The 18457-nt window shown below is 55.1% G+C and overlaps 1 protein-coding gene across 6 annotated transcripts in view; it reads left to right on the forward strand.

Annotated features, from left to right (window-relative positions):
• Window positions 1-18457, forward strand: part of CUX1 (cut like homeobox 1) — a 365770-nt gene that overhangs the window by 294500 nt on the left and 52813 nt on the right. For 3 of the 6 annotated variants that reach the window (XM_042970907.1, XM_042970906.1, XM_042970905.1), the window contains 4 exons: window positions 1253-1354; window positions 3910-4739; window positions 6727-6892; window positions 7386-7442. The exons of the other annotated variants lie outside the window; for them this stretch is intronic. In XM_042970907.1, the coding sequence (XP_042826841.1) occupies window positions 1253-1354; window positions 3910-4739; window positions 6727-6892; window positions 7386-7442 (1155 nt within the window). The remainder of the gene's footprint in view (window positions 1-1252; window positions 1355-3909; window positions 4740-6726; window positions 6893-7385; window positions 7443-18457) is intronic. 6 annotated transcript variants of the gene reach the window in all.

An 18457-nucleotide genomic window follows, 5' to 3' on the forward strand; every position in this document is an offset into this window, starting at 1 on the left:
ACCTGATGGAAAAACAGCTAGTAAGTATAAAACAAAGCACGGGTTCAAGTACGCACGGTCCCTTCCTCCCCAGCTGCCCGCACCCTACTGGGTGCGCAAGAGGTGAGGCGGGGGAGCACCGCTAAGAACCAGCCCCCACCCCCACCCCCACCCCGGACCAGCCCAGCCCCCCCGCTCAGGTGCAAATTACACCTTTCCCCGTTTTCTCAGAAGCAGCCAAGAGCTAACGACTTTCGCTCTGAGAAAAATCAGGTGACCGAGGCAATGAGATACTGCTGCTTCCTCGTACTTCCTTTTAACTCTGAAATACGTTAAAGGTGCTACGGAGTGGACAGATCCCCAGTGTCATTATCGGTTCTCCTCTGGGCCCTGGCGAGCCAACCCCCACTGTGCTCCTGGGCGCTGCATCTTCACAGGGGCCGCGCCCCAGCGGTGTGCTTGTCTGGCAGTGGTTTGGTGCGGCGGTGGCCTTACTTAGCAGGGAAGTGGAGGATGAAAACACGCGGAAGGCTTCCAGAAAGAACTGGGGCCAGCTCCCCCCCGCCCCTGCCCCCGCCCCCCGGGCCGCAGTAGCTTCGGTGCCTCTGTGCACGTGGCTACTCTGCAGAGCGTCCCCCTGTGACCCAGAGACGGAATTCTTGCCCTGGAGGGAATCTCTGCAGGCTTCTGTCCTCGTTCACGAATTTTTAAGACCCGGCATGGGATGATAGAGCCGAAATGTTAAATCTTCACCCTCTTCACCTTGTACGTGCAAATGACCGATAGGCGATCAGCCTCAGCCCTGCCCCCTCCTCTCCCATCTCTGCTCTTTGCGATCCCGGCGTCCCACAGACGCACAGAACCTCGAGCGTAGTCCCAGGCCAAGACAGCCGTTGAGGCTGCGTTTAAAGGGCTCGCGGGCACCACTGCCTTCTAATCCCTCGTCTGTTTTTGTGCCGGATTAAGTGATGTGCTCTCCCTGGCCCCAGCCCACGGGTGCCGTTCAGTTTGGGTAAACGTGAGAGCTTGTACCGCTGGCCAGATAACACCAGGGAGATTCAGCAGGAGCCCTTCCTGCGCGGGGCCGCAGTACCTGCTGTGAAGTTGCACGCACAGCAGATACGGGTAAAGGGGAGGCCACGCCTGCCTCCGTAACCGTCACCGGCCTCAACTCGGGAGCTATTGATCAGAATGACATCTTCGTGCAGCACTGATTTTTTGGTGGTTGTTCCACGGGTGGGCTTGATGTCATTGGTATGGCTTCTCCCTGCAGGTAACATCACGACCCGGATCCGAGCCTCCGAGACCGGGTCCGATGAAGCAATCAAGTCCATCCTGGAACAAGCCAAAAGAGAGCTGCAGGTGCAGAAAACCGGTACGGATTCCATTTTTTTGACCACTGCCTTCCAAACTCAGAAGAATTGTCCTAAGGGTTCTGGTTAGCAGTAATTAATCTTAAAAAAAAAAAAAAAAAAAAAACGAAAACAAAAACAACAGTGTATGTTTTCAGGCATTTGGGCAAGCACGGAGGGAAACAGGTCTGTGTGATCTGAATGTTGCCACTAGTGACCGCTCTTTTTATAATGTCATTTCCTAGCACTTGACTCAAGAACGTACCTTCGGCCTAGACTCTCCTTGACTTAAACAAGTGAACAAGTAGTTGGTATCAGATTTCCTTCTTTAAATGCCATCCAGGCTTCGTTATTTGGATATATACTTGACTAAGCACTGAAAAAGAGCGGCCAGAAAATAAATCCTAAGCTCCTTCATGGGATGAACGCGGCTGGGGAGGGGTGTCTGAGTGCAGGAGGTCGGCCTCAGGAACCGGCCCTCGGAGCTCCCGCGCCCCCGCTGAGTTGGAATTGAGAGGCACACGGTGCTGTAGGTTCAGCTCAGACCCTCTGCCGGAGAGGAGACTGAGTGCCTGACTTCTCTCGCTCTGGGGTTCAACGTATGGACACACACCCGCCCCGTCCCCACGAAACCCCTGCTCTGCAGAGCCCTTCCACCGCAGACCTGGCCACTGGGCTCCCGCCAGGCCTGGCCACGGGCAGCCGTGGCAGCTGAGGACGGGCCGCCACCCGGTCACTCCCCTGATCACTGGGCCTTGTCCCCAGGCCACCCCATTCCCACATGACGTATTCAGAGGTGAGCTCGGGGCTCCCTTCTGGGAACCAGGCCTGGGCTTGGGTCTTTACCCGCCCCCCATCCTACTCAAACCGAGTCCTCACCACCGCCCCGGAAGATGGATTTTGTTATCCTGTTATGCTTGATTAGCAAACTCGGGCTCCAAGGGAGAACGGTATGCCCAGGTACATTAAATGGCAGGTCCTAGATGCAAATCCTCGTCCCTCAGCTCTGTCCCGGCACATTCCCCTCCGCCTCCTTGCAGGGACCCCAGGGTGGTGGGTGGGGGACTGGCCTGTGAGGCCTCAAGCCTGACCGTAGGTGGACCTTCCCTCTGGTGCGGTTCCTACTCTCAAGACCAGAGTGGACGTTTAAGCCGGCCCCTCGTCGGGTGGCTGAACAGCCGAGAAGCTTGGCCGGGCCCCCCTGCAGGGGGGAGATAGCCCCAAATTGAGAGCGGAAAGGCCCACTTTGAGGGGTGGCTCGAGCCATGCCCTGCCCCCTTCCGCGAGCCGCGGTTGTGCCTGCCTGCCCCCGGTCGTGTGCGCTAGAGGAGGAGGGCCTTCTGTCACCCAGTGAAACCAAGTCCCCGAGAGGCCTAAAAGGTTGTCTCTGGTATCTGAAGCATTTTTCGGCCCCATTAACGTGGGTAAGGAGCCGGCTTAATGTGATTCCTTCCCCCAGACGTGAAGGTGTCTTAGAGTTGGAGCAGGTGTGGGGGCGGGGTTCAGTTCCGTGCTTCTCAGCCAGGGCCTTGCTCCACAGTCATCTGGGAGCGCTGGGTGCTGGGGCGCCTGGGTGGCTCAGTTGGTCGAGTGTCCAACTCTTGGTTTCAGCTCAGGTCATGATCTCACAGTTCATGAGTTCGAGCCCCACATTGGGCTCTGTGCTGACAGTGAGGAGCCTGCTTGGGATTTTCTCTCTGTGTCCCTTCCCACTCGCTCTCTCTGTCTCTCTCGAAATACATAAACTTAAAAAAAAATTTTTTTTAAATGCGGTGCTGGTCCAGGCCCCCACCTGCCTACTCAGTCAGCCACTTCAGGGCTGGGGCCTGGGCATGTGCGTTTTAACAAGCCCAATGGGCGGTTCTGGGGCACAGCCCTAGTCAGGAGCCCTTGATCTAGACCAGTACCCATCCCAAGCTTGCAGACGGAAATCCTGAGGCCTAGCAGTGCCCCGCGATCCCCCCAAGGTCGCAGCCCCCGGTTCTGGACCAGGGCCTACCCGCTGTCCCCCGCCACCATCCTGGGCCTCTCTATTGCTGGCCACACCACCGTCCCCTGCCCAGAGGAAAATAAATGTGAGCCAACCCAGATGCGGCCATTTATCACTGGAGACTCTCTGGTCTCACACCACAACCGTTAACAGAAATTAGGTTTCTGAAGTTTGACGAAACCACTACAACTTTGGAATTTAGCGCACAAAAATACTGCTTACAAATCATCAAGGATTAAAAAAAAAAAAAATCACCAGGGATGACGGCACATCCCCGGGTGTTGGCCCGCTTCCCCCCCCCCCCCCCGCCCCCGTGACACCCCAGGATAATGAACCCTCTCGGATGGTGCGGAATAGAGGCCAGCGGTCTCGGAGCCGTGATGTTAGTCTGTCCGTCCCTGCCCGGACAGATGCACGCGTGGTTCGCTGACATAGGAAAGGATGGCAGGGCAGAACAGCTCGGGTCTCCCGGCTAATCCGCGTGTTGTGGGCGGGGCAGGTTAGACCGGAGCGGAGGGAAAGCAGCACGTTCCCACCCGCCTGGGGACGGTCCCGCCGCCATCTCACCTCCGTGTTTGCTCCGTGCAGCAGAGCCGGCCCAGCCTTCTTCCGCATCCAGCAGCGGGAGCTCGGACGACGCCATCCGCTCCATCCTGCAGCAGGCCCGCCGCGAAATGGAGGCCCAGCAGGCCGCCCTCGACCCCGCCTTAAAGCCAGCGCCACTGTCCCAGGCCGACATTGCCATCCTGACCCCCAAGTTGATACCCTCCTCGCCCATGTCGTCCGTGTCCAGCTACCCTCCGCTCGCCCTCTCCCTGAAGAAGCCCCCGTCCGCCCCCGACGCCGGCGCCTCCGCTCTGCCCAACCCCCCGGCCCTCAAAAAGGAGTCCCAGGACGCGCCCGGGCTGGACCTCCAGGGAGCGGCCGAGTCTGCACAGGGCGTCCTGAGACACGTGAAGAACGAGCTGGGCCGCAGCGGCGTGTGGAAGGACCACTGGTGGAGCACCGTCCAGCCGGAGAGGAAGAGCGCCGTTCCTCCCGAGGACACCAAGCTGGAAGAAGCCAGCAGCGCGAAGGAGAAGGGCGGTGGCGGCCAGCCGCGGGCGGAGCGCGGCCAGCTCCAGGGACCCTCGTCGTCAGAGTACTGGAAGGAGTGGCCCAGTGCCGAGTCGCCGTACTCCCAGAGCTCGGAGCTGAGCCTGACCGGAGCCAGCCGCAGCGAGACGCCCCAGAACAGCCCCCTGCCCTCCTCCCCGATCGTGCCCATGTCCAAGCCCGCCAAGCCCTCGGTCCCTCCGCTGACCCCGGAGCAGTACGAGATCTACATGTACCAGGAGGTGGACACCATCGAGCTCACCCGGCAGGTGAAAGAGAAGCTGGCCAAGAACGGCATCTGCCAAAGGATCTTCGGGGAGAAGGTAAGGGGGTGGACTCGGGGACCTGGGTGTTCTCATCTCTTTTCGCTGCTGTCTGGCAGCATCTGTCTGGAGGACGTGGCCGTCACCCCATTCAGTGAGCCACGGGGCAGAAAGATTTACCCACTCCCAGACTTCGGAGAGGCCGGCCGACGAATGTTCCACTGTTCGCCCCACCTGGGGCGAGACTCTGGGCTAGACCTGGGGTGAGACTCCGTGTCGCCCACCTGGGGCGAGACCTGGGGTGAGACTCCGTGTCACCCACCATGCTCCTTTAGGCTCCCAGTGACACGTGAGGGTGCGGACAGTCGCCATTTGACAGATAAGGAAAGTGCAGCTCAGGAAAGTTGAAACTACATGCCCCCAGCCGGCCGGTGCCGGAGTTCAAGTCCCGTCTCTCTGCCCAGGGTGGCCCAGACACGACTCTGCAGGCTTTTTTGGCCAAAAAAGCTCTGATCCCATAGAGAGACCTAGAGAAGGAAGATGCATGTGACAGGAGAAGCTTCTGTCATGTGATAGGTGTAATCGTACCTGTCTCCCAATTTAGCATTTTCCTGGGTCCTGTCGGCCAGATCGGTGAAGTGACCTGCCCAGAATACACAGCTAGAGGTGGCCCCGGGCACAACTGCCATGCCCGCAACTGGCCCGCAAAGCCCCTGCTTCCACCCCTTCCCTCCCTGGCTCACGAAAGTCAGTGATTTCTGAATGAGCCCCCAGACCCTTTCTGTGCCAGGCACTTCCCGGTAACAGTTTCTCGATAATGGGGATTTACCAAGGCCTGTAAAAAAGAAGGTAAACATAATACCCCAGCGTTGTTTCAGATTAAGTCATTAGTGAGCATAAGGAGAAGCGCTCCACTCCCCTGAAAGGCAGCCTCCCCGAGGGGTATGTGGTGGGGTCGACAGTGGCCTCTGAGGAACCCCCACGCGGGGGTCTCCCCTCCTGCCTCCCGGCCCTCCCTGCCCTGCATTGTCCTGCCTTCCACTCAGCGTTTGCGCCGAACCGTGCGGTGGATCCTTACAATATCTGATTGTGATTTCTTTGTCCTGATTTTACAAAAGGTGATGGGGCGGATAGAAGTGAGGATGAGAATTTCAAGTCCCTTGAAATTTCTAGTTCAGTGTTGTAAAAATATCATTTGAGAACATTTAAATAGACATTTGTGCTCATGCCTTAAATTTAGCAGAGACTTAATAGCGTTGAACTTGTTTGGCCCGTGAGTGCAGTTTATTCTGGAACTTGAGAACTTTTCAAAAGAGTGATCGAACGCAGCCCCTAAATATCTCTGGGCTGCATCTGTGTCCTGTGGGGGGTGTTTGTGCCCATACATATGTATGGCCATATGTGAGCGTTAAGAAAACTCGGGCATGTACGTGCAATTTGTCGGTTGTCTGCAGTGAGTTTCACTCCCAGGCTGGCGCCCCCATCGCCGCCGGCTCACCTCTGGGCCCCCACTGTCGAGCAGGATGCGGTCCGAGAGAGCAAACCTTTCTCGGTGCCAGCCCGGCCCAGCGCCACAAAGAAGACCGGCCTCCCGCACCCCGCCGGCCCCCACTGCTCTGGCCACTAAAGGGGTCCTTGGCCCCGGCACCTCAGCCTTTCCTGGCACCTCCGGGCAAAGAGCAAGCTTTCAGCGCTTCCTCCTCGGGCTGTCGGGACGCCACCCCTGAGGCCTTGGCAGGATGGAGGCCCTGGGCGAGATCCCCTCCCCTCCTCCTCCCACCGCTCCTCTCCCTGGGAGTAGAAAGCTGTGACTGTAACTAGGGCTCCCCAAGCCAGGGCCTCCGCCCGCCGGGGCCTGTGGCAAGCTGATTCCCCAACCCCAGGCTGGCGCCATCCCCCGGGCAGGGGTTCCGCGCTCAGCCCCTGAAGCCCTCGCTTGGGTGTCGTCCGTCCCCACCTCTCCGTGGCCATGTGTGCATCACTAAAGCATTTGGTGGTCTCACACTAAATCCTGGGCACCGATGCATGTCTTTGGTTGCCCCACCAGGTACTGGGCCTGTCCCAGGGCAGTGTCAGTGACATGCTGTCCCGGCCGAAGCCTTGGAGCAAGCTGACCCAGAAAGGCCGAGAACCCTTCATCCGGATGCAGCTCTGGCTGAACGGCGAGCTGGGCCAGGGTGTCCTGCCTGTCCAAGGGCAACAGCAAGGGCCAGGTAAGGGCAGCCCCTCCCTGGGCTCCTGCAGATGGGGGGAAGGGAAATGTATGCAGGGGGTGGTGAGGCCACCAGCCGCGCCCTGGACTGTTGGCCGGCGCCTGGGGGTGGAGAACTGCCCCCTTCCTCCACAACCTGTTGCCATGGGACTGACTTTAGTTTTTCGGAGACAGAAAGCTGTGCCTAGCTAATTTTATAAGCAGCAGAAAATGAGTTACTAATTAGGAAAATGCTGTTTGTACATAAATATAGGTAAAAGTCAAGTAGCTAAATCAGGGAATCAGGAAAGGAAATCAGCCAGAGACACAGAGGTGAAAGATACAACGGGCTCCAGCTTCTGCCTGCGTGGACCCCGAGTTCTGGCCCCCCCTGTAAGGAGCGGGACCTTTGGGAACTTTATGCCGTCTACGCTCTGCTATGCTCGGTGCGTTAGGAAGTTTTAAACCCCTGGGGTTTGTTTCCTCATTTAATTGTAACCCTTTGTCTTATTCAGTCCTCCATTCTGTGACGTCACTACAGGACCCCCAGCAGCAGGGCTGCGTGAGCTCAGGTAACTAGCGATTTCTGTTGTTTTGTGTGAAATACTTCCCTCCCTCTACGTTTCCCTGTCCTCTGGTCTGTAGCGGGGGGTCTCCGAGGATCCCTGGTTCTGGATTCGGTGAGCCGAAAACACCATATGCGGCTGGCACACTGGATTCCTCGTGGTCCTGGTTTCTAATGGACACAGGGAGAGTTAGCAGCCGCGTGAGGGTCTCCTCCAGCATTTTCCTGCTCGCCACCAAATTCTTTCATCGGCCTGTGGCTTCTAGGTGCTCAGGACCGGGGGCCGGGGTCCAAGTCAGAGATAGGTTCTGCACTCGCGGGCGCTTCCATTCTAACAGGAGGGGGCTGGACCTCTCCCGGCAGGGTCATGGGCAGGCAGAAGTTGAGTCCATCCAGAAGGCCTTGGGGCCACCTGCAAGCAAGAAGGATGGGGACGAAGGAAGCCAGTAAGGGCTGAGGGTGGGAATCCAGCCTAGAGGTGGGTGGTGGAAGGCCTGCAGTGCCGGCCGGCCGAGGCACCTGGCGCCCTCCGGTTGGCATGTGGAGCCCCGGGGCCTTTGAGCCGGTGTTTCTGCTCTGCGGACCCCTTGCGGCGGCACCGTGCTCCTGGCCGTCATCACACGTCCACCCCGCGCTTCCGTGAGCTCGGAGCCTTGCCTGCCCGGCTTCCGGGAACGGCCAGCGTCTTGAGCTGCTCCTCTGTTCGCTTTTATTTTTCTAAACACGCGGATTAGCCTCCATATCCCATCGATTCATTGAAAACTCAGAGCTAAGGGAGGGGCACGAAGCCCGCCAGCCTGCTGCAAGTTTTAGGAGGGAAAACGTGCATAGCACACGGAACAGCTGGGCAGCGGCCCGAGAGACACCGAACTGCACACAGATGCGCCCCGAGCGGGGCGTCAGCCGCAAAGGGCCTGGTTGAGTTTGCATTTTGGGTGCTTCCCTTTGATTTTGACCAAAACGGGGGGTGGAAGTCGGTGTCTTACCCAAATCGTTGGTCTTCTTGGCCGGACCTCTGAATGGAGTGGTTTGTCCACCTGAAGAGGGACCACGTGTACTTCCTTCCCCCCCTCATGTCTGGGTAGGTCAACTGAAGTAGCGAGTCCCAGAGAACTTAACAGAGCGCCGGCTCGCGTCCCAGATACATCAGGGCAAATAATGCACAGTCTTGTTTGTGCCAGAGCTTCACAGACGTTTGCATGGAAAATTCGCCTCGCCTCTTGCCCCAGCGGAAAGTTGGCCTCCCCTTAAACTCTCCAAGAGTATTTGCTGCCCAACAGAGTTAGGACTACACTTGGCAGATCGTGACGAACGTATTTTAGATCAAAATCACTTGTTCCTGGGGCTCCTGGGTGGCTTAGTCGGTTAAGCCTCTGCCTTCGGCTCAGGTCGTGATCTCAGGGTTCATGAGTTCAAGCCCCGTGTCTGGCTCTGTGCTGACAGCTCAGAGCCTGGAGCCTGCTTCAGATTCTGTGTCTCCCTCTCTCTGTTCTTCCCGTGTTCATACTCTCTCTCTCTCTCTCTCTCTCAAAAACATTTAAAAAAAATTTTTTTTTAAGTCACTTGTTCCTAAAGAAAACAGGAGCTCTCCCGCAGCTCCTAGTCAGTCATGATCGATGCCAAAATCTTCTCCATGTGCAAACACATCCTTGAAGAATGGCCTCTCGCTCTTTATCGTATGGCAGGTATTTGCTGTTGTGCTGGAAGGTCTGTTGTCACATTTCCGACATAGGGAAACCACGCTGGGCCCCTCAGAGGGACGTAAGTGGTATTTGTAATAAGATGTCAAATTACTTTATAAAATAAAGCGATGTGTAAGACTCTTGGAGAGTCTGCAGATTGGCGGAGGCAGGGAGCCTCTGGATCAAAATGAGCACCAAAGAACTTTCCAGCAGTTTCTGTGAAGAGGTGGCAGGCGGGCCTCTCCCTGTGTCATCCCGGCAAAACGGGAGACGACGGATTATAGACCGCTTGCCCATCGCACCCATGGACAGTCAGCAATAGGGAAGTCGTCAGTAGAAACACTCATTGTGGGGATTGTGGGGGAAAAGATGGAAAAATATTTCCTACATTGTAGGAAAGTACGAATTTTTTAATATGACAGTCGCTAAGCAAAAACGTTTCTCTGGATCGCAAAGACGAGAAAAAGCGCTCGTCGACGTTAAAAGAAAGATGATCACTGCAGCAGGATTGTGGGTGGTAGTTTTTCTCGCGTGAAACTTCTTTACTACCAGTGGTCTCTTTTCAGGAGTATTTCTAAAAGTCAAAGTAGCAGAGCTTTTCACTTTGTGGGATTTAGATTTGAAAAAGAGAATTATTTTGTAATGATGAGTATCGCTGTATCATTGGGATGGATGCCCAGAGGGGACGCCAGAATCTTCCTCGACAGAGTAGAAAATGAGTGTCTGTGAGGAAGCCTCCAGTGAAGCCGTGCTGCCCCAGAGGCACGTTAGCAAAGCCTCCGGTTCCAGGATTTCCCCAGGATTCGAGTTCTCTGTTCTCACCGCGGCTACCATGGAATCCTTCCCCAAGGCCCCCAGGCCCAGAAAGGTGCTGTCCTTGGCAGTGACTCCATGAGGCCCGTGCCAGAGGTGGCTCAGCGTGGTAGAAACAGATGGCTGTGGGAAGGTAATTCCAAGCCTAGGTTGGTTGGTTCCTGGATGCTGGGGAGAAACACTCTGCGTCTGAGCAGCCCGGGCCCTGGGCCGGCCTAGTGGCCAGAGTAGCCTCCCGGGTGTGGAAGGGCTTTGGAAGCCCGGCCTTCTGTCCACGGCCCAGCAGTGAGAGACTACAGTTGCCCGGCAGAGAATGCGTGGGCCCAGCGCAGGACTCTGTGCTCAGTTACCATGGCGATAAGATGCCCGGGAGTGGAGTGGCCTCACTCATCTGAACAGCAAGCTGCTGACACAGGAGTCTGCTTGCCTCACTAAAGGCTCCCTGCCTGCCTCTCTGTGCCAGGCGCTGCTGCCCCTCGGGGTCTCCGTTTTCCTTAATGATCTGCACGTCAAGCTTGCTGATAAGCTTTACGAGGAGAGAGAGAGAGAGAGAGAGAGAGAGAGAGAGAGAGAGAGAGACCGAACTTTTAATTACATCACCCCTTCCTCTTCTTGAACGGAACCATTCCTGAATGTTCCTCTGATGATCTGAGCATTGGGGTGATGGCCTCGGGCAGTCAGGAGGGTGAATGCCATTTTCTGCTGGCGGCCTGCGCTTTTTCTTGGAAGCTGTTGGGGCCTTGACGAAGAGTTAGGAGAGCAGAGGGTCCCGTGTTGATCACATGAGTTAACTTTTAATAGATAGATAGATAGAGCAGAGGGTCCTGTGTTGATCACATGAGTTAACTTTTAATAGATAGGTAGATAGATAGGTTTTTAAAGGCCAGAACTTCCGATCAGGCACTCGTTGAGGTTTCCAGGCAGTCTAGTTCCCTACAAACATTTTTGAGTTGGCTTCTTTCGGAGTTCCCAGTGCCTTGGGGGAGGCGAGCCGGTGGTTCTGCACGGGGTCGTGTTTGACCTAATACGGCAAACTTATTGGGAGATAGTCCTTTGGGGATCGGTTCTCTGCTTCTTCCTGTTGTCGGTCTTCCATCCCAGGTACCAGGCATCAGCTGACCTCGCTGCTTAGCTATTGCCATGCTCTGGGGAAGCAAAAGAAAGCACTTACGGATGAAGGGAGGGGCCCTGTAAGGGCTGTTTCCCCTGAGTGTGGCCTCCAGTCCTTGCTGATCAGGTAGCAGGCTTGCTTTTAAAGGGAAGAAAACCTCAAGATGCACGGAAGGGGGTTGTGTGAGGGCACGTGTGTAGGTAGGTAGGTAGGTACATAGATCGGTAGGCAGATACGATCTGGTAAACCGCTGGGGTTTTTTGTGTTTTGTTTTTTTTTTTTCCATTTTCGTTCCCTACAGCTCATTTTATATTCACAGTTCCTTGGTGTGATTAATCTCTTTGCCCCAAGGGAAGGAAGGAGACAAGAGACAATCTAAAAGGGGGAGGGAAAAAAAAGGGAAAGGAACAGATTTTCCTGGATGCGATGTTAGTCATTACATTACAGAGCGTAACTTTTGAACACGAAAGCATTTTGTTACTGCAGTTAATAAGCTTCCACACCACCCTTCAGATGGATTATTGCAAACCGCATAAGCCAAAGCATGCCCCAGTCTCCTCGGATTAATTCTGCAACATCCAGTTTTTTTCCCAGCATGTGAGTCAGGAGCGGTGGGTTCCGGGTCCTCTGCACCCATGGAGAATCCCATGGCTGACTGTTGTCAGTCAGCAGAGCGGCAGCTGCCTCCCGAGGAGACAGCTGCCACAGTGTCTTGAACGTGGGTGGCCTCACACACCCAGGAGAGACCCGTGGCCACCGCCCCCGGTTAGGGACGGGCCAACATTCCTGTGTAATACGCAGAATGACTCTTGCTTGGTGCCCGTGAGATGACCAGGAAAATCTGTCCGGGGTTTTAGTGCTTTGAACTCAGCAGTGGGATTCTCGGGCAGGCATTTGGATAGCTTGTTAATAGGGACCGCCAGAAAATTCCATGGCAGTATCTAAAACTTGTCAGTTTTAGTGCCTCAGTTTAGTGCCTTAGACTAGATTTGATTTGATTTTTTTTTTTTCTTTCTCTTCCATCGAAATAAATCAGTGATCGTAACTGTCGGTTCTCTCTAAGAAGAATTTTTCTAACCCCTGAAAAGATTTGTATATAACTGATTTATACCTGGCCACAGAGAACAGACCGAAAACAAAAGAGGATTCTGGAAAGCCACCTGTGAACTAGAGAGTGCCCTTCCCTGAGCAGAGGGTGGGCCGCTGCTGATCATTTGGCTCGGGGCTCGGCCTTGTGCGCCCACTCATCGACGCAGTGTGGCCGGGAGAACTCAGTGTGCCGTGCGTGCCTTTCTTTCTTGGTTGCAACCTGCGTTCGGATGCTTTGTTATATCAAGAACGCCATGATAAAGGAATAACTGTTCTAAGGTCTAGGTCAGAAAAGACGGGTTTCTGGATTCAGACACAGCCTGCCTTCCTATTGTCGGTATGTGTGGGTGCAGGCCCCGCGACGCTGAGGGAGCCCCACGGAGGGACTGGGCCGTAAAGGGCTAAGGGGTCAGGGAGGAGAACATTGCAGGTACAAAGTTCATAGACAGGGAAGCACGTGGTGTGTGCAGAACCTTTGAAAAAGGTGAGAAGCCCCTGACGCAGAGGGCTTTTTTTTGGTTTGTTTTCCTTTTAAAACGACAGTAGGAAAGCAGATCCTGGGAGCATTTGGTCTTTCCTGTGTGTAGTCTACCGTTGGCTGTGCTGCCTTGAGGCTTGTGTGGTAAGAAGAAAAGTGTGCGGGCGCCTGGGGGGCTCAGTCAGTTAAACATCCGACTCTTGGCTTTGTCTCAGGTCATGATCTCACGGTTCGTGAGTTCGAGCTCCGCATCCGGCTCCTTTCGCTGACAGTGCAGGGCCTGCTTGGGATTCTCTCTCTCTCTCCCCCTCTCTCTCTGCCCCTCACCTACTCACTCTCTCTGTCTCTCAAAATAAATAAATAAACTTAAAAAAAAGAAGAAGAAGAAGAAGAAAAGTGTGGACGGTGGGACAGAAGGGAGGCGCCGTGCTCTTTCAGGGGGACCTCGGCAACCTGCCCCGCACCTGCCATCGCAGGTGTTGGGCCTGCGATGTGTACCTGCTGCCTCTCCTACCAAAGTGCTTCTCCTCACCCCTACCCCCCCCCCCCCCCGGTGGCTCTTTCTTGAGAGGAGGGGGGCTGAGGCCCGTGATCGGTGGCACAGCCCTCCTGAGTTCTCACCCACCCCGTCCGAAGAGATCAGAGGATGGAGGGAAGAAACTCCTGACCTCAGAGCTGAGCCGCTGGACCACAGGGAGCCAGGAAATAAGCAGGAAAGAACTTCCCGCCACTGGACCGTGGGAGGGGCAGGTGAGGGGTTGAGACTCGGCCAGTGGCATAGCCTCCAGGATGCAGGGCACTGAGATGGCATTAGCAGTGGCTGAATATGTGCGGCGGGGGAGGGGGAACAGTTCAAGAAGAAATTGGCCAGGGCTACAGGATAGCCTTAGGGGGCTCAGAGGCAGAGAGGGAGAGGACGTGGACGATGATGGCCCAAAGCCCAAAGGTCATTTGGCCCCGTATGGGGAAGGGCCTTGTTCAAACAGGGTAGGCTGAGGAGGCTGTGAGCCCGAGGAGCACGTGCCCCAGAACCACCAGGCCTGGGGCCCTCAGCTGAGGCAGGGCTTAGGGAATGCCCCACCAGGGCCTAGAAAGTTCCTTCCTCACCTTGGGTGCAGTGGAGTAACTTGCTCTGCCAAGAGCGAGATATCCCCTGTGCCAGCCCAGACGGTCTAGGAAACTGTGCTCTGTGAATTGCCTTCTAATTAATGTCTTTCAAAAATTGTCAGCCTTATCTCAGCTGAGCTCAGGTGACAAGGGGTTTGGGCATTCTAGAGCTAACCCTTCAAGAATGATGAGATGCAGGCCGGGCACAGCAAATGCAGGAGGGGCCTCGGCCACGCCACAGGACAGGAGGGGGCCCTCTCTTGAGCCCCCTCGAAATGGGACTTGTTGTCACCTCCCCCTAGTGCGTGTGCACTCGCCGCTTTGTGGGAATTCACCACGGGGGTCTGGCCATGTGACCCGGAAGCAGCCCCCACTGCAATGTTAATGTAGGAGGGCAGGGGGAGAGTGGAGGCCCGGCCCGCCTGCCTTCACCCGGAGCACACTGTACCTGCAGGCCCCGCATGGGGTTCGCTCTCAGGCAGCAGACGTCAGCCTCACCGTTCCTGGGAAAGACTGCTCCTTTGTAAATCAGCCCCCAAAGTCTCTGTTCCTAGAGTGGGATTTGCCACCATTACCTCTCCAAAAAAGAGACAGAGAGAGAGCAACTCAGGGTAAGAGATTTGACTTGGTTAAAAATTATGATTTGTGGGGTTTTCTTGAATAAATGAAGTGTACACCATGATTATAAAATGCAAGCTTTCAAAGAGTTTACACCCCTTTTTTAAAAATGAGTTGATCTCCGCTGGTGAAGCGTCTGACTTCGGCTCTTGTCGTGCCCTCATGGTTCTTGAGTTCAGGCCCCACGTCACGCTCTCTGTTTCTCCTGTGCTCACACACGCTCTGTCTGAAAAATAAGTAAACATTGGGGCACCTGGGTGGCTCAGTCGGTTGAGCGTCGGACTTTGGCTCAGGTCATGATCTCGTGGTTCGTGGGTTCGAGCCCCGTGTTGGGTTCTGTGCTGACAGCTCGGAGCCTGGAGCCTGCTTGGGATTCCGTGTCTGCCTCTCTCTCTGCTCCTCCCGTGCTCGTGCTCTCTCTCTGTCTCTCAAAGATAGATGAACGTTAAAAAGAATTTAAAAACAAAATGTTTCAAAAAAAATCAGTAAACGTTTAATTGAGAAAAATAATGAGTTGCCCACCTTCCCAAAACCCCCGTCTTCCAGCCGCCCTCCCCGGAGACTGTCTATCCCGTTTCCTGCAGACGGTCCCTGTAACTAGATACTGTTCTGCACAGAAGGAAGCCTGCAGGCGTCCAGGTGCCGTGTCTTACTCTCCTCAAGCAGCAATATGTCGCAGGTACTTCTTAGCCCAGTACGCAAAGAATCTTCTCCTCTTTTTACAGCTATAGGGAAGTCCCATATCTGGATATACGGTATCTTATTTAACCAGTCACTGGTGAGAAATATTTCCATTGATTTCAACAGCAAAACGTAAGCAACTGCCCTGCAGTGACCAGCCTTGAGTGCGTGTCAGCGGCCGTGTGCGCAGCGGGCTCAGCCGACTGCTGAGGGCTCATCCGGCCTCTGCCGCCTAGCGACGGTGCGGCCTTGAGCAAGTGCCCCGACTTCTCTGTCTCAGATTCTTCTTCTGTAAAATGGGGCAAATACAGGACCTGTCTCCCAAGCTGTTGGGAGCTTTAAATGACTTTGTGTACAAAAGCCTTTCAGAACCGGGCCCTCTGGGGGCACCTGGGTGGCTCATTCGGTTCAGCGACCGACTTTTGATACTGGCTCGGACCACGATCTCACGGTTCGCGAGTTCAAGCCCCGCATTGGGCTCTGCACCCACAGTGTGGAGCCTGCTTGGGATATTCTCTCCCTCTCTCTCTCTCTCTCTCTCTCTCTCTCTCTGTCTCTCTCTCCCCCCCTCCCCCACTCATGCTGTCTCCCTCTCTCTCTCTCTCTCTCACTCTCAAAATATATAAACTTAAAAAAGATTCAAACTCTGTTTAAAAGGAAATAAAAAGAACAGGGGCCGCCGCTGGAACATTTACTTCTGCTGCTACACTTCCGTTACATGCTGCCCCGCGTATACGTGAATGATATATGTGCACACACAGAACGTCAGGCCTCCCGCTTTCAAACAGGAAAGCAGTCCAGCCGCTCGCTCCTGGGGTGGAGCTCGTCAGGCGCGAACATCACCGGGTGGAAGCCGGCAGCCAGGGTCTGCTGCAGGGGAAGCCGCGGGCAGCTCTCCAGACTCCCGGCTCCTCGGAACTGCCATCGGTCTTTGGAAGCTGCCTGCCCGTCTACCATCCTGTAAAGTTGACCCCAAATCCTGAGCTTCCAGAGTAAAGGCTGCAGGTTCTATCACTCACGCCATCTGGGGCCGAGCGGCGTGGAACCCGGCCACCCTGCCGGGATATAGGGGTGACCGACCGTCGGCACGGGTGAGCCGTGCCGTCCCACTCAGGTTCCCTTGGTTACTCTGCCTGGACCTCCGTGCGGGCACCGCCCAAATCGCCTTTGAGAGAAAGCCCGTGCGGAGCCTCGTCACGGGCCTCTGGACACGTCTCCCTTCTCGCCCCTTTAGGCTTTCTTCGGAAAGCAGAATTTACAGTACGTTGGACATTCGGCGCAAGGAGCAAAAGTAGGTCGTAGGAGCAAATGAGGACTTGGGCTTTCAGTGGTTTCGTTCCAGGGAAAGACGAAGGAGCTGACATGCGTATCTATCCTCAGGTGATTTTTCAGGCCTGAAAGGAGAAGACTCGCGTATTTGTATCTTTTATGTGCCCTGCACAGAGCTGATACCTTTAATCCTCCGTCAGTAAGGGGAAGTGATTTCCCCCATCTTACGGATGGAGAAAACCAAGGCTCAGAGATGAGCGGTGATTTGCCCTCGGTCAGGAAGACGGAAAAAGCGACCGTGGTCCTGAGGCCAGCGGCCCTACTGCCATGGAGCTGGGCCCAGGCGAGCTGTCGCTCAGCCCCGAGGGCTCTGTGCCCCCCCAGTGGGTAAAGGGTTGGTGCCTGGAACGACATGCTCAGAGAGAAGCCAAGGCCACATTTCAAAACCAGAAACAAAACTGGATCCAAATTATAAATTTGAATAAATACAGAAAAGCAGATCCAGGACTAAAGAAACAATAGGAAAAGCAGATCCCTCCATTACCCCGGGACGCGTCCCTTGTATTTTAGCCAGGAGTTGGGCAGGAGAAGAGAGAAGCCAGCGACAAATCAGGGGCAGAGCCGGACCCGACTTTATGCAGTTTGCAATGGAACGTATATAATCCATCCAGCCGGGGATACAGGTCGGTGCTGCTTTGAAACCCTTCCCGTCTACGTGCACGGAAAATACACACAGTGGTGCAGGGCCCTTTCCCTTCCTGAAGGATAGCCCTGCCCTTCAGCTGTCTGGCCCTCTCCCTGCTGGGAGCCCTGAGCCAGCCAGGGACCCGAGCCCCAGCCCCTTACGACTGGCCCCTGGGCCACGCTCAGGGTCTGCACGAGAAGGGGGGGGGGGGGGGCTCCGATACAGAGCGAACCAGGAGGCTCCATCACCAGCTTCATCTTGACTTTGTGTTTTGCTCTTCCCTTTGGAACTGGATTCCCAAATATAGTCTGAGTCTGAATTGGCAGATGTTGGGTTTGTCCTTTATGAGAGGACCAAAATTAGTCTGTCATTTGGCACTTAAAGCAGCCGAACTGCCTTTGTACCAACTTTGCAACAAGGAGGGACTGAAGTTGGGGCATTTTGTCTGATAAGGAAACTTTCTTGGAAGCTTCAGCAGCACCTCCAAAGCCAAAAGCTGAGGGAGGAGAAAGAGAGAGACAGAGAGAACACGGAGTCCAGAGGGACGTGCCTTCCTCTTGGCTAGACCTGCCCGTCCATGAGTTACGGTCAGTTGCGTTCCACGTGGTTTAAATACCTCCCAAAATTGAAAGGGAGAATCGATACTCCACGGAAATAGCAGTCGGCGAAAACAGCAGCGGTGACTCGGTTTTGGGGAGGAAAAGAACAATCTGTCCAGAGTGCCTGGAGCTGGGTGAGCAGAGGGGCTCCCCAGGGGCAGCAGAAAGATGTTATAATCAATTACCACATCATAACACTGATGTATGATAATTACGGAGTGTTTCTCCTGAGATAGTGCGGCGTTTGGCTGGGATACAGTTCTTTCATGGTCCACTGCCTGATTAATATGCAAATAATAGGCTGATTGCATGATGCATGCAGAAAATGAGTTCGCTGATAACGTGAGCACCGAAGCGGGAAGATGATAAATTACTTTTACTGACTGTCCTACATTAAGTACCCTTTCTCAACAATTTCATCACAAATTAAGTAAAGCAGTATGGAGAGATTAGGAGGATGTGTAAAATAACGTACCTTAATAGCTTTTCTAATACCGTCGTGTACGACGAGACGTTACTGGTTCTGCTCGGCACGGCCCGGTGCCCGTGTGGGGCCAGACCCATTCACCCACCTGCGTGCTGTTGGAAAGCCGGGTCCCGGCCCACCACACCGTCACATTTGGCGCCTGCCATCGGCCCTGGATCCTCTGAGGAACATTCCGTCACAGCCCAAACATCATTACCCACATGCCAGGCTGCCTGGCAGTGTTACTGAGCAGGGACAGGCTGCTCTCGGGGCAGGCGCTTAGCGCCTCTGCACATATGGACGCTTCGAAGCCTGCTGTCCACCATGTGCCTGGGGAAAGGAGGGTTTCTGAGCTGCAGGCCTAGAAGGCGCAGCAATAAACCAGTATCCAAAACCACCTCCGACTCTCAGAAATCCGGGAAAA

Source organism: Panthera tigris, chromosome E3 (genome assembly GCF_018350195.1).
Source record: "Panthera tigris isolate Pti1 chromosome E3, P.tigris_Pti1_mat1.1, whole genome shotgun sequence".
Taxonomy (NCBI): Eukaryota; Metazoa; Chordata; class Mammalia; order Carnivora; family Felidae; genus Panthera; species Panthera tigris.